The sequence below is a fragment of the Polistes dominula genome, unplaced genomic scaffold, assembly GCF_049000335.1.
Source record: "Polistes dominula isolate Pdom_NZ unplaced genomic scaffold, Pdom_raw_medaka contig_84, whole genome shotgun sequence".
Taxonomy (NCBI): domain Eukaryota; kingdom Metazoa; phylum Arthropoda; class Insecta; order Hymenoptera; family Vespidae; genus Polistes; species Polistes dominula.
The window spans coordinates 867416-882260 of record NW_028300944.1 but is presented as its reverse complement, the minus strand read 5'-3'; the positions used below and the strand labels follow the sequence as shown (position 1 = coordinate 882260).

General features: G+C 26.2%; 3 protein-coding genes across 4 annotated transcripts; 2 read left to right on the top strand and 1 right to left on the bottom strand.

Moving 5' to 3' along the window:
• Positions 1-35: 35 nt before the first annotated feature.
• alpha-PheRS (phenylalanine--tRNA ligase alpha subunit) lies at positions 36-3023 on the top strand. The gene is made up of 8 exons (XM_015332023.2): positions 36-288; positions 375-715; positions 791-1012; positions 1100-1215; positions 1306-1490; positions 1570-1931; positions 2034-2135; positions 2312-3023. Exons 1-8 carry the CDS (start codon positions 148-150, stop codon positions 2961-2963), a joined length of 2121 nt encoding a protein of 706 aa, XP_015187509.2. The 5' UTR covers positions 36-147; the 3' UTR covers positions 2964-3023.
• Positions 3024-3966: 943 nt separating this feature from the next.
• Positions 3967-5965, top strand: Pym (partner of Y14 and mago). Its single transcript, XM_015331989.2, has 3 exons — positions 3967-4165; positions 4535-4631; positions 4819-5965. Exons 1-3 carry the CDS (start codon positions 4135-4137, stop codon positions 5309-5311), a joined length of 621 nt encoding a protein of 206 aa, XP_015187475.2. The 5' UTR covers positions 3967-4134; the 3' UTR covers positions 5312-5965.
• ry (xanthine dehydrogenase rosy) lies at positions 5831-14728 on the bottom strand. Of its 2 annotated transcripts, none has more exons than XM_015331990.2 (25): positions 14175-14728; positions 12743-12907; positions 12597-12654; positions 12416-12512; positions 12087-12322; positions 11743-12017; positions 11516-11657; positions 11264-11431; positions 11126-11202; positions 10819-11025; positions 10555-10739; positions 10367-10480; positions 10143-10284; positions 9772-10068; positions 9379-9501; positions 8936-9291; positions 8677-8851; positions 8121-8312; positions 7902-8047; positions 7556-7733; positions 7338-7466; positions 6996-7238; positions 6619-6873; positions 6380-6547; positions 5831-6299 (listed from the first exon to the last, which is right to left on the bottom strand). In XM_015331990.2, the coding sequence occupies exons 2-25, from the start codon at positions 12881-12883 to the stop codon at positions 6255-6257; spliced, it is 4149 nt and encodes a 1382-aa protein (XP_015187476.2). In that variant the 5' UTR covers positions 12884-12907; positions 14175-14728; the 3' UTR covers positions 5831-6254. The 2 variants fall into 2 exon arrangements, with proteins under 2 accessions (XP_015187476.2, XP_015187477.2); XM_015331991.2 differs by having other exon boundaries at positions 12743-12887.
• Between the last annotated feature and the right edge of the window lie 117 nt (positions 14729-14845).

Here is a 14845-nt window from a genome sequence, read left to right as displayed (position 1 = left end):
GTTTTCTATCTGAGCATAACTAGCTCCCTCTGGTTTTAAGAAAATCAATTAAAACTCACATGTATGATGTTAATAATTCGTACAAGTAGTACTTAAAAATCGTGTGACGTGACAAATTATTTAAATAGTTAATATTATTTAAAAAAAATGGCAAAAGAAATAGCTGATAATATATTAAAATATTTATCTGAAAATGATGAAGTTAATTCTTTAGATTTAGCAGAGATTTTTAATGAAGATCATCAAAAGATAGTTGGAGCAATTAAAAGCTTGGAAGCACTTGGAGATGTAAAATTTATCTATTATTTAAATATGTTTATTTAACATTAAATAAAAAACGTCTTCAAATGATATATTTGTTTTTTTTTTGACAGTTTATTGAGACAACGATAATCAGTAAACAAAAGTGGGAACTAACAGCGGAGGGTCAACATGTGTTAAAAAATGGTAGTCATGAAGCTGCAGTTTATAATGCAGTGCCTAATGATGGAATATCTAAATCTGATATCGATTCATCTGTTCCTTTTGCAAAAATTGGTTTTTCCAAAGCACTTGCTGCTGGTTGGATTAAACTTGACAAATCTAATGATGCAACAATTGTTAGGAAAGCCGTACCATCTATCACGGATACTGTACAAGTGCATTTAAAAAATCTTGATAGTATACCGGATAATGTTAAAAAAGAATACAAGAAGAGAAAATTCCTACAAGAAATGTAAGTCTTTCAAATAATATTTGAAAACTATTACATCTTACAGTTTCTATAAAAATCTTTCTTTGTTTATAAAAGAATTGTAAAAAACATACTACTTAAGAAAGGAACCAAATTTTCTGTACAAACTGAAAAATTAGAAACAGATTTGACTGCTGAATTAATAGCTAATGGTGCATGGAAAGATAAGAAATTTAAACCGTATAATTTTGAAGCTCGTGGAACGCTCCTAGAAGTTGGACATTTGCATCCATTGCTCAAAGTCAAAAGTGAATTTAAAAAGATATTTTTGGAAATGGGGTAATTATAATAGTAAATATGTCTTTACAAAGTATATGTTATAAAAATCAACAAAGAAATTATAACTTGACATTACATTTTTGATAGATTTACAGAGATGCCTACGAATAATTACGTGGAGAGTTCATTTTGGAACTTTGATGCTTTGTTTCAACCACAACAACATCCTGCACGAGATGCACATGATACATTCTTTATTTCAAGTACTTATCTATTTCGACAATATTCATTTTTATGTTTACATTAAAACATATAATCATTGGCTTTGAAAGATTAATTGTTTCTTAACATAGAACCAAGTCACAGCGATTCTTTTCCTCCTGAGTATTTGGAAAAAGTTAAAAAGGTTCATAGCGAAGGTGGTTATGGATCACAAGGTTACTGTTATGATTGGAAATTAAAGGAAGCTCAAAAGAATTTACTTCGTACTCATACAACTGCAGTCAGTGCACGTATGCTGTATAATCTTATGCAAGAGGTGTGTTTCCAATATTAATAGCTAATTTATTACTAACATATTATACATTATAATGATTTTTTCTTTTATTTTATTGTAGGGAGAGTTTAAACCTGTAAAATACTTTAGTATTGATCGTGTATTTCGAAATGAAACTTTGGATGCAACTCATCTTGCCGAGTTTCATCAAATTGAAGGTGTAATAGCCAATTACAATCTAACTCTTGGTCATTTGATTGGTATGTTATATGAATTCTTTAAAAAACTTGGCATCACCGAACTTAAATTCAAACCAGCATACAATCCATATACGGAACCAAGTATGGAAATATTCTGTTATCATAATGGTTTAAAGAAATGGATTGAAATTGGTAATAGTGGAATGTTTAGACCAGAAATGTTATTACCTATGGGTTTACCAGAAGGTGTTAATGTTATTGCATGGGGTTTATCATTAGAAAGGTATGTACAACATATAATATTATATTTAACTAGAAGCACAATACTAAATATAAAATACAAATCAAGAAATGATTTATTTAATTGATATGAATAATTTATTAGGCCCACGATGATTAAATATGGTTTAAATAATATACGTGACCTTGTTGGACATAAAATTGATTTGGAAATGGTGTACAATAATCCGTTGTGTCGATTATCTAAGTAAATATCATTTTTAAATATTTTATAAATTTATTATATATAAATATATATATATATTGTAATACATTCTGATATCGTTAGATAAATTTAAACTAAATTGATAAAAAAGAAATATTTATTATATTTACAAAATTAAAAATTACTTCCTATACAGTTGAAACAAATTATGTTGACAGAGATAGTCCTCAAATGAAATCAACGAAGATAAAGACAGAAAAACCATTGGATGTGGATAATCCAAAAATAAAAACCGAACAAAGTCAATGCCATGTATCGCAAATAATACAAAATACTACAAGGATCGAAAAACAGAAACTTATTATTTTTTGCGATCCGTTGTATCCTATATATTCAATAGAAAAGATTTTAGATTTAGCTAAACCATACTTGAAAGTAACCGTATCGACTTACACGCATTCCTCTGTAATGGATTTACCTAAATGCTTGCAAGATTTCTGTTTAAATTATCAAAATACAGATAAGGATAGTCTTATAGATATAATATTAATTTGGAAAAATATCGGCATTGATCCAATTATGCAATCATCTAATATGTTTGAGTTAAGGGGTGAAATTAACATAGCACGTTATTTCAATCGTTTAATCGAATCTCAAAAACCTAATTTATTGATATATGAAAGTAATGGTCCTCTGTACGCTAATCAAGTAGATCTTCATTTAGAAAAAATTCATAGTATTTTACATGAAGTATCGAAAGAAAAATTAAATCAAATTTTCAAACATTCACCATATACTTTGGGTGAAAATCTTTCAATCGTAGACATTGTTTTAGATTCAATAAAAAGACATAAATCAAAAAGAAAATAATTTTATAAATTAAATGAAATAAAAATGACCATTTTATAATAAACTATATTATTTAAAATATTTATTTGTATCCTAATCATTTTAATTCACTTTCCTTTATCAATCTAAATATATGTCAGGTTATTTATATGTACCTGTCAAATGCATCAAAATATAGGTTAGATTGTATAAATTATTTCAATGTTCAATTATATATTAAATAATTAATAAATTGCAATACTTAATTTTTTCTAATATTCATATATATAAATCATCAAGTTACTTATATGTTCCTGTCAAATGCATCAAAATATAGGTTAGGTTGTATAAATTATTTCAATATGTTCAATTATATATTAAATAATTAATAAATTACAATACCTAAATTTTTCTAATATTCATATATATATATAAATCATCAAGTTACTTATATGTACCTGTCACATCCATCAAAATATAGGTTAGGTTGTATACATTATTTCAATATGTTCAATTATATATTAAATAATTAATAAATTACAATACCTAATTTTTTCTAATATTCATATATATATAAATCATTTGAATTTTTTCTTGATAATTAATCACACAATTAAAAAATAAAACTAAATCAATAGGACATGTCATTCTTCTAAACAAAGATGGGAAATCGAGATAATCGATATTAGTTATTAAAAATTCTTATAATCGATTACTAACATTCGAGATAAAGGGAAGAAAATTACCACCATATTTCAAATATATATAGTTCATTACTTTAAATACATAACACACATATATATATACATATAAAAATAAATATGTATATATATGTATGTTTTTTTATAAATATATCATTATTATCAATTAATGATAATTAGGTTATTTTATCACAAATTATCAGGTTATATATATATATATGTTACTATAGGATATTTTAATTAAATATTTTACTATCACTATCTATATATATATATATGTATATGATACATATACATATATATATATATATATCGTAAAATATTTCGGACCTATAAAGAGAGAATTTGATGAAAATAACATTGATAGACGAATTCTTAGAAAAGCCTCGGTTGGATACTACAAATACGATTGTTATAATAAGTACAGTTGTATCATGACACAAGGGTAGTAGGAAGTTTTTAGAATTATAATAAAAATAGTCTCAACATACTATCAGAGAGTCGCGTGGAATATGGCGTCTAATTATATAAAAGATGAACAAGGTAATTCTACTATTTTTTTTATAAATTATTATGATATTTGTCAATTGTATATTGTTAAGCTTCTTACTCGTAACCTTCAAAATTTTCTTCTATTCTTTTTTTTCCCTATAATTTTACTTTTTGTTTCTTTTTCTTTTTTCATCCACAAAACTTGTTGCTCTTAACCTCAAATATTTTGATTACACTTTTATAAACTTTTCAGAATATTTTTTATATTATGTATGAAATCTTTCATAATTTTTATTTCAATTAATTTTAATACTTTCAAGTAAAATTAAAAGAAAAAATTTAGAATAATAACATTATCTTTCCATTCATTTAATTACAATTATGATTATACTAAACATTGTATTTTCATTTATCTTGTAGGCGGAACATTCATTCCTGCTAGTCAACGTCCAGATGGTACATGGCGTAAACCACGACGTGTAAAAGATGGATACATACCACAAGAAGAAGTACCCTTGTACGTTGTTAAATCATTTCAATACTAAACTGTTTTAATTTATTAACAAAAAGTGCCATGTTATTGAAATACAATTTGTAATTGATATGTGTGATCATCATTGCTTGGAATTTGATACAATTTTTCTACAAACTACTCAGATTCATATTTTTCAAATTCATACTCAATATTTTGTATTTTGTTCTAGATATGAAAGTAAGGGTAAACAATTTATAAAAAACAAACCAATTTATCCTGTTGGAGCAAGTCCAGAGTTCATAGCACAACACAAAGCAAAACAAGAAGCTTTAGCAGCGAAAGCAGCTAAAAGTGCAGCAAGTGTACAACCAAAGCCAGAAAATAAAAAGAAAAAGAGGAAAAGTAAAAATAAAAATACTGAAATAATAATAGAAGAATTATCCAAAACTACTATATCACAAGCTAAAGTTGAAAATAAAGTGGTAGTAGCATTGAGTAATGAGGTAAATAAGAAGACGGATCAACAACAACAACAACAAACAACAGTTGTCGATACAGAAAAAAGAATAAAAGGTCTTCGTAAGAAGATAAGGGAAATTGAATCGTTGGAAGAAAAAATAAAAAGTGGTTTATTAAAAAATCCAGAAAAAGAAATTTTAGAAAAGATGCGAAGAAAAAATGAGATTATTAATGAGATTAAAACTTTAGAAGATAAATCATAAATAAATGATGCAATTTAATTGAAATATTTGTACGAATCAAATGTGATGATGTTTATTATTTTCTAATTAAAAAAAAAAAAATATATATATATATATAATTGATTATAATTAGTATTTAATATATTTGTAGCATGCATTAATCACGTTAATCTTTTTATAATAATTACAAGATAATATTCTTACGTTATATATTCAATATTTTATTGCCATTTGCAATAAATAATTTAGAAATATAATTTTCAAAAAAAGAAAAGAACAAAAAAGAAACAATGACATTTAAATTAATAGCAGATATATTTGTATATATTTGCATGAAAGAAATCATCATCTAAAAATCACCTATATATATATATATACAAAAATACATCACATATTTTCCAAACTTGATTAAAAATCATGAATAAATTCATTGGAGAGTAAACCATCCTGTAATTCTAGTAAAATAATGAGTTATGTAATTAGATGTAAGATTCATATTGTTAAACATCAGACTTAACAATTTTTAATTAAACAAATATCTTAGATTTAAGAAATGTATTTCTTTAGTATGACAAAATACCGTTAAGACTGGTGTACCTTTTTACATTACACAACTTTTATAATGTTCAAAAGTTATATTATAAATCAATGATGTTAGATACATTCTAAAAATTACTTCTTTTTTTTTTTTTTAATACCACCAATGCACCTTTTTTTCTTTTTCTCTATATATATATAAATATATATTTTTATTTTAGATGTCTGGTTAAAAATATAACAAAGATATTAAGTAATTAAAAGAAAAACAATTGTTTGAATTAACGTATGCACTTAAAACAAAAGCTGAAATTAAAATAAACACCGTACTTTATATTACATTATGACGTATGGTGTAAATATGTATTATTAGATATAAAAATATATTAACAAATTTTATATATATATATATATATATATATAATTTTTAAGGAATTTTATTCCATTGTTTACTCAAATCAATTTCCGGAATCTGTAAGGTAAAAGAATATCATTGAAATATGTATAGGAGATAAGTAAAACAAAAGGAACATATCATTGTCATGAAATTACCTTCATTATAATATTATCAACGCATGCTGTACGAATGCGTGCTGCTGTTGCAGGTGAATCTAATCTGAAATGACCTGTAATATTAACATCTTTACGAGCAGATTTAATAGCTTCTTTAATAGCAAAGAAAACAGATGATGCCAAAAACAATGGTGGTTCTCCAATAGCCTGTAAACAAAATATTATTTTAAGTATAACATATGAAAATGAAATGAAAATATTCATTACTTATTACATACTTTTGAAGAATAAACGGTTCGAGGATTAGGTGCTCCTTTCAATAACGAAACATTAAATTCTTGTGGTATATCAGCAAACCCTGGTAATTTGTATGCACCAGGTCCTCTACTATAAAGAAATCCAGTTGGAGAATACATTAATTCTTCTAAGACAAATAATCCGTAACCTTGTGTGAATGCACCTTCAATTTGACCAATGTCAATAGCGGGATTTAAACTATCCCCAACATCCATCACTATATCTGTCCTAAGTATCTATTTTGATAGATATATGATCTCTCAATTAGTTTTGATATATACATTTTGAAAAATATTAATTGTATAATATATTTTCAAATTAATCTGAACAATTGATATAATGTTTATAAGATACGTACTTGATGATCACCAGTAAGACAATCGATCATTACTTCTGTACAAGCAACGCCATAAGTAAAGTAATTATAGGGATTTCCTGAATTAGTTTCAAAAGAATATCCAATATTTGGAGTTTGATAGAATCCAGTTGCCGAAAGACTAATTCTACTTAAATAAGCCTTCTTTATCCAATCTTCCCAAGTGCCATTTGGATTACTATCGATAATAGGTTTTAATCGTTTCATAATCTCATTGCATGCATTCTAAAAAATATAATATAATATGTAATTAATTATAAAATACATTAAAAGAATATATATATATATATATTAATATGTATTATTAATTATCAATGTAAATACCATAACAGCATTGCCATTTAAATCAGATCCACAACTGGCAGCAGTAGCTGAAGTATTTGGTACTTTATCTGTAGCAGTTTCAACAATATGGATTTTATCTGGATTTACTTTTAATACTCTGCTGGCGACCTAATATTTAATATATTTTATATAATAAGATTATATTATTGATAAACTTTAATTGAATAATATTCGAAATTTTTGATTGTATAACATACTTGAGTCATTTTCGTATGTAAACCTTGTCCCATTTCAATTCCACCATGACTAACTAAAACTGAACCATCTGTATATATATGAACGAGTGCACCACCTTGATTTAAGAATAAAGTAGTAAATGAAATTCCAAATTTCACTGGTACAACTGCTATTCCTTTCTTCTTATACCTGTGATGTCTGAAATATAAATGAAATGTAACCAAATTAATAACACACGACAAAATATAATCAAATATTAGGTTGGAAAAAAAGTATTGGCAACAAATCAAGTATTTGTTGCAATGGTAATAAATTAATGAACTAAACGATGCATATTTGACCAAAATCAGACAATCCAAAACATACTTATTAAATTCTTGAACTGCAGCTGCTCGTTCATAATAATTAGAAGAACTTAAACATTGTTTCCAGCAACGACCTATGGTACAATGAAGAAGTGGTTGATTGTAATGAGTTACATCACCCTCTTTGTACATATTTAATTCTGCTATCTATAAAAAACGAATGAATTTGTTTAAACTAAACCAAAGATTAAGTTAATATGCTAAATATTAAAAATAATACCTTTAGAACGTCTTCATTTAAAAATTCAGCAATATGTCTGATCATATTTTCTGCAGCAAACATAGCTTGTGGACCACCAAAACCACGGAAAGCTGTATTCGAAGGTAAATTTGTTTTACATAAATAACCATAAGCATGTACCACTGGTATCCTATAGGAATTATCAAAATGGAATATTGTACGTTCTAATATCTAAAATTAAAAGAAACAAATGTTATTTATCTTCTTCTTCTTCTTCTTAATATAAATAAATTATGTGTCACGTTGTTTGTCCGCAATGGATTCCTAAACTACTGAACCGATTTTAATCAAATTTTACACACTGTGTGCAATTTCATCCAACTTGAAAGATAGGATAGTTTATATCTTAATTTATAATCGCAATATTATTTGTTTATTAACAAAGAGTCATGATTATCTCTGTTAATTCGATAAGATTCTAGCAGATGGCGGTATAAGGTAATTCGTTGATTTAAAGACGTGTGTATTGCGGACCCCTAATTATTATATAAAATATTCACGTATTATTTTATTTATTTAATAATGAATTATTTACCGATGGAGAAAGGTCAGCAGAATATCCTGCATTACTGTATATACGTATTTCTACGACATCTATCAAACCATTTTTTTTAAATCCAATTTTATATTTGAAATGATATGGGTGTCGTGTTCCCATCATTATCATATCTTCATCTCTATCTAACACGCAACGCACAGGTTTGCGCAATCTACAAAAAAATTGAATACACAGTTGAATTTAACTCACACAAATTTGATTGTTAATTATAAAAATCTTTGAATTATATTCATACTTATATGCAGCTAATGCAGCTGGTATAACAAGCATATAAGGACGAGATTCTTTTCCTCCAAAACCACCTCCCAATCGCTTGACACGAACACTAATTCTATTGCTATGAATGTTTAAGGCATGAGCAGTAAGCTTTTGTATTTCTGAAGGATGTTGAGTTGCACTAAATATCTCAAGTTCATCTTCTTCGTTTGGTACAACGATAACTGCATTTGTTTCTAAATAAAAATGTTCCTGTCCACCTGTATGTATTTCACCTTCTATTATATGATCCGTTTCTGCAAAAGCTTTTTCTGCGTCTCCTCTGATAATACGTTTTGTAAAGTTAGTGAAGAATGAATTATGTTTAATAGCTTCCTACAAAAATATAAACATTGACAAAACATTTGACAATTTAGTTGATACATTTACATAAATTCAAATATACACAAAATATTTCATTACTTCAATGGATACAATTAAGGGTTCAATATCTTCGTATTCGACAACAACACTTCTTGCAGCTTTTTGTGCAGTTTCTTTGTCAATTGCAACAATTGCACCTATAACTTGTCCTTGACTTGTGACCTAGAAAATAATCAAGCATGTATTTACATCTTAATATATATATAAATTACGTGTCACGTTGTTTGTCTGCAATGGACTCCTAAACTACTGAACCGATTTGAATAAAATTTTGCACACTGTGTGCAGTTTCATTCAACTTGAAAGATAGGATAGTTTATATCTCAATTTATAATCGGTATAAGCTAATTCGTTGACTTAAAGACGTGTGTATCGGACTGATTGTGAACCACAGCAACGCGTTATATTATATTTATTTTCATTTAAAATTACCTTATCAGATTTAAATATTTCATCATCATAAATAATAGGTCCAACCCATCGTCTATCATCAGGAATATCTTTAGCTGAATAAAATGCTTCAACTCCTTCCATTTCAAGAGCTTTTGATGGATCAATTTTCAAAATTTTTGCATGTGATCTTGTCGACAATACAAGACTTAAATATAATTCACCTTCAATTGAAGGCATATCATCGCAATAAATTGCTTCACCTGTTGCTTGTTTATATGCACTTGTATGAACGATTGTACGTCCTATTAAATCAGTGTGAGGTTGATTTTCAGGTGCCTAAAATATATTATTAATGATAACAATTTTACAAACAACATTTTATTAATAAATGTATTATTATATTTACGTACAATTTGAAAATATTGCGAACTTTTCGGTGTTGTATAATGGAAACTATCTGTTGCACTTAATATTTCTTCTGGGAGTGGTTCAATATTTGGCAAATTCATCGATAATTGTTTACTTATGTGTAAGTATCCTTTCAGAAATAGACTGAAATTTATGATATAAATGTATTTATAGAATAAATATTATTATTTGTAATATTTTATGATATTTTACGAAATATACATACCTTAATGATAAAGCATGACGATACATAATCATACCACCTGGAGAATTATCTGTTAAATTACATTCTTCAATTAATGAATCATATACGATTTCCAATAAACTTTCATCCCATTTTCTAAAATGATCAAAATCTTATTAAATATCTCATTAGAACTAATACATTTTAAACGTTGAAATTTGATGACAAACCTATTAATCATTTTTTGACATGTTTGAATAGCCAAAGTAGTGGTTGGAGCTTTTCCACCAAAGGATAAGTATGCATCCTCTATTATTCGAGTTTGATCCTTGAAGAATACATTTAATGCTATATTTACTATTGCTATATCATCGTCACGTCTTCTTGATTGTTTGTAAGCAATAAAATATTGATTCTGAAACAAATATGTGAATATAATTTTTAAAATGTTCTATGTTATCAATTTGATGGTAATTTGAAATTGTTTGATATACCTTACGAGAAAAAGGAATTTTCACTGAAACAAGAACTTCTTCAGGTTCTACAATATTACGTCGATAACTGGTAAAAAAGTTCATGTCGAGTAATACCGTCCTGGTTCCTTTTTTTAAACTTTGCAATACTACCTTCGCACGAGCTGCTACCAATAATGGAACTAAATCTGATACTGGACTACTGGTTATTATATTTCCAGCAATAGCCTGTATATTGACATTTTATTAAACATTTTTTATATAAGAAGGATTTAATATAAAAAAAAAAAAAAAAAATGAACAAAATAAACCAACTATGAAAACTCACGGCTACGTTTCTGACTTGTTTACCGCCAAAAAAGTGCAACATTTTTACTATCTCCGTAAAAACTCTTGTTTGATATTCTGAAAATATAAAATACAATGTAAATCTTTTCTTGTAACATTGACAAAAATACAAATTTACCTGGCTTTGTTTCGATATAATGATTAAGAATTTCTTGCAATTCGTTCAAAGTTGTACTCGCACCGATTGTCAATTCATCTTTGGATTCCACAATGTCGTGAAGTTCTTTTACTTGTACTGGCTGTATAATTACTGGATATATCAAATGTCTAAATTTCATTTCAATACCTGCAATGTATAAAATGTAATTTTATAATAAAGTAAGTACATTTTTAAAAATGTAAATAAAAATACAAAAGACAATATACAAACCAACTTCCGTATTTCCAACTACAATTTTCGCAGCTGGAAATTCATTTTTAAGACATAGTAATTGCGTTAAATTGATTGGTCTGAACCATGTTACATTTTTGCCTTTTATTACTAAATATTGTTCATTAAGATAAGAAGACATCTGTAAATAAAAATATCATACAATTTATCAATAATATGATGTATCACAATAAAATGAAGTTAATTAAATGTCCAAATAAATTTACTTGTAACTTTGGTGGAAATATTAAATCCTGAGAAGGATCATACGGAGTGAATCCTTTCGAATTAAAAACTTCAGTAGGTTCTGATGTAAATGCTTTTTTACAGCAAGCATCACCCATGCCACAAACATTTCCACATCCGTTCTCTTTGGGCATATTATTGTCGCATCCGTTCTCTTTAGCCAAATTATTAGCAAGTTGCATTTGTTCCCATTCTTCAGTAAAGGTCTTGTATCCTTCAATAATTGGCCGATATCCTGTACATCTGCATAAATTACCTAAAAATCAAATGTTTCATTAAACACGTACCATCAAAACATAAATCAAATATGATCAAATTGATTTACCTTGAAATGCAATTTCCAAATCTTTCATTGTAGGTTTAGGTGTATTTCTCAAAAGTGTATACATAGACATAACAATACCAGGTGTACAAAAACCACACTGAGAACCATGAGCTTTAGCTATGCGTTCTTGAACAGCATGTAATTTTGTTTTGATGCTACCAATTCCTTCAACAGTAGTCACTGCTAAACCATGAACAGCACATATTGGAAATAAACATGCATTTACTGCCAAATGACTGTTATATAATCATTAAGAAAATAATATTTCATTTTTTAATATAATTAATTAATATTGTTATTAAATTATAATATAGAAAACAAAAGGATACACAATTGATTTAGTCCTGTAATTATATTTGGAAATCATGACCGTGCATGTTCCACATCCACCTTCGGCACATCCTAATTTGGTTCCAGTTAAACGTACTGTATTCATATTGTTAAGGTTTTATAATTAATATTATTAAATATATAATACTTTGTATATATTAATATATAATAAAAGGATACATTTATTACGAAGGTACCATAGTAAAGTCCATTCAGGTTCTATCTTGTCGTCTATTACCTAAAATAATTACATTTAATTATAATGTATTCTTTATTGTTTTGATTTGTATTAATAATTAATTAATTAATTAAACACATAGTTTTACCTCTTTTCCATTAACATAAAATACAAGAGTATTTGCTATGAATTGTTTAGTTTCATCATTTAATGTTATCCCATTTTGTACTTTTGTTTTGTAATTCGTGTCGTGTATGGTGTTCACTGTCCCATTTAAATTACGCTTCATTGTTCTATAAAAAATGAACTTTTCCTATAAATACAATTACATTGATATTATTTTATTTTATTATAATTTATATTTATTGTAATATTAATATTTCAACCATTTACACAAGTAAATTCATAAATTTTCAAAATGGTGCCACATCATGTTTAAAAGATCATTTAAATAATAATAAATATAGAAGATGATAAATAATAAATGTGGTTTTTTTTTTTAAAGATAATACTAAAAAAAAAAAAAAAGATTCAATACAATTGTTTAATCATTTTCAATATATTTTTATTGTTTTCATTGATTATTTGTTTACAATCAAATTTTGCATCATTGACAATTATAATACAATGAAATAGTAAATAATTTTAATAATGCATTTATAAAAGATAAAATATGCATGGAAAATTACTCTAGATACAAATAATGTTGCAACTTAATTTACTTATACGTCATACAGTGATAATTAAAATATGGGCAATTGAGATAAAGTCACACATTTTTATTTTTTCATTGAACTTGTTTGTTCTGATATAGTAATTGCTCAATGAACAATCTTATGAAATAGACAAAAATAAGATAAGTTGATGATAAACACGTTAGATTATAATAAATAATATATAAATTCATTTTACAATATAAAACAATTATATATATATTATATGTGCACTTATATATAATTTATTTCATAACCCTATATATGAAATTTGATAACAATTTAAACTGCCATCTACAAAGCTACCATATATATGTTTACACACATACACACATAATTATATGTATATTTTTCAAATACTATCTATATATATATATATATATATAGATAGATAGTAGCCATATATATATATGTCTAACACAATAATATCACTTGAACACATATTAGTAACAAAATTACACAACAACGATAACTTAAAAAACTTTGAAAAAATTAAATAACACAATTAATGGGCGCACAAAATGTAGAAAAACTAACAAAGAAAAATTTCATTAACTTATCTTATTAATCTCTGTCAATTAATTGAACCTGCGCAGTAGACCAATATGTGAATCTGCGCAGAACGCGAGATTGAGTAAGAAATTCGTATTTTAAAAAAAAAATGGCCCCACTTGAATTAAAGTGATAAATTAATTTTTAAATGAATACGAATAAACCATTTAAAAAAAAAAAAATAACAAAAAAATTCAAACAAAATAACTACTACGAAATATTTATGATTTTTTTGTTTTTTTGTTTATATAATGTCATGTGTATAAAAAAAAAAAGTGTATCACGAGATAAAATGCAAAGTGATGAAACTCTTACCTTTTGATTGTTTAATTAATACGTATATATATACGTAAAAACAAATAATTCAATATTTAAAACTAATTAAGAACACTCTAATGATTGCTTCAGTATATTTATTCACTGTGAGTTGTAATGTACACAATGCACTAAGTTTACTGAGCAACTGATATTCCAACTGAAGACCATGATCGTAATATACTACTCCCCACAATTGAGCTTCGTTAATTAATCATCGATAAATCAATACTAAAATATCTTAAGAAGGATTGCCTCGATATGATAATATTGTGATATAAGATAAATATATATATATACAGGGTGTCCTATAATTCGACTGATTTCAACTTATATGATATCAACTAACGACACCAGTTGATTGTTATTTGATAATTTTCTTTCACAACTTTTTAATGAAACAATTAAATCTCTTTTCTTATAATAGCATTTTAATTTTATTTTTGTTTTTATAATACGTCGGTGACGTTTGTTGGAAGAAGACTGAGACACTTGAGACACCATATATGTATATAGATTACATTCTTATTTCGTTTTCTAATCAATATTGTTGATTTAATCACGACTTGTAGAAATGATTAAATAAATAAGGGTATTTTTTACATTATCATGTTAAGCATTTGAAACATTAAATTTTACGTATTCTTACTACGTATTTTAATACGTAAGAG

Excerpts from the sequence above, each read along its gene's own strand:
- alpha-PheRS (XM_015332023.2), top strand. The coding sequence starts at position 148 with ATGGCAAAAGAAATAGCTGATAATATATTAAAATATTTATCTGAAAAT. Across the intron at positions 716-790 it reads AGAAAATTCCTACAAGAAAT|AATTGTAAAAAACATACTAC; the intron begins GTAAGTCTTTCA and ends TGTTTATAAAAG. Across the intron at positions 1,932-2,033 it reads TGGGGTTTATCATTAGAAAG|GCCCACGATGATTAAATATG; the intron begins GTATGTACAACA and ends ATAATTTATTAG.
- Pym (XM_015331989.2), top strand. The coding sequence starts at position 4,135 with ATGGCGTCTAATTATATAAAAGATGAACAAG. Across the intron at positions 4,166-4,534 it reads TTATATAAAAGATGAACAAG|GCGGAACATTCATTCCTGCT; the intron begins GTAATTCTACTA and ends TTTATCTTGTAG. Across the intron at positions 4,632-4,818 it reads CCACAAGAAGAAGTACCCTT|ATATGAAAGTAAGGGTAAAC; the intron begins GTACGTTGTTAA and ends ATTTTGTTCTAG.
- ry (XM_015331990.2), bottom strand. The coding sequence starts at position 12,883 with ATGAAGCGTAATTTAAATGGGACAGTGAACACCATACACGACACGAAT. Across the intron at positions 11,203-11,263 it reads TTATATCGAAACAAAGCCAG|AATATCAAACAAGAGTTTTT; the intron begins GTAAATTTGTAT and ends TTATATTTTCAG. Across the intron at positions 7,467-7,555 it reads TACATACGAAAATGACTCAA|GTCGCCAGCAGAGTATTAAA; the intron begins GTATGTTATACA and ends ATTAAATATTAG.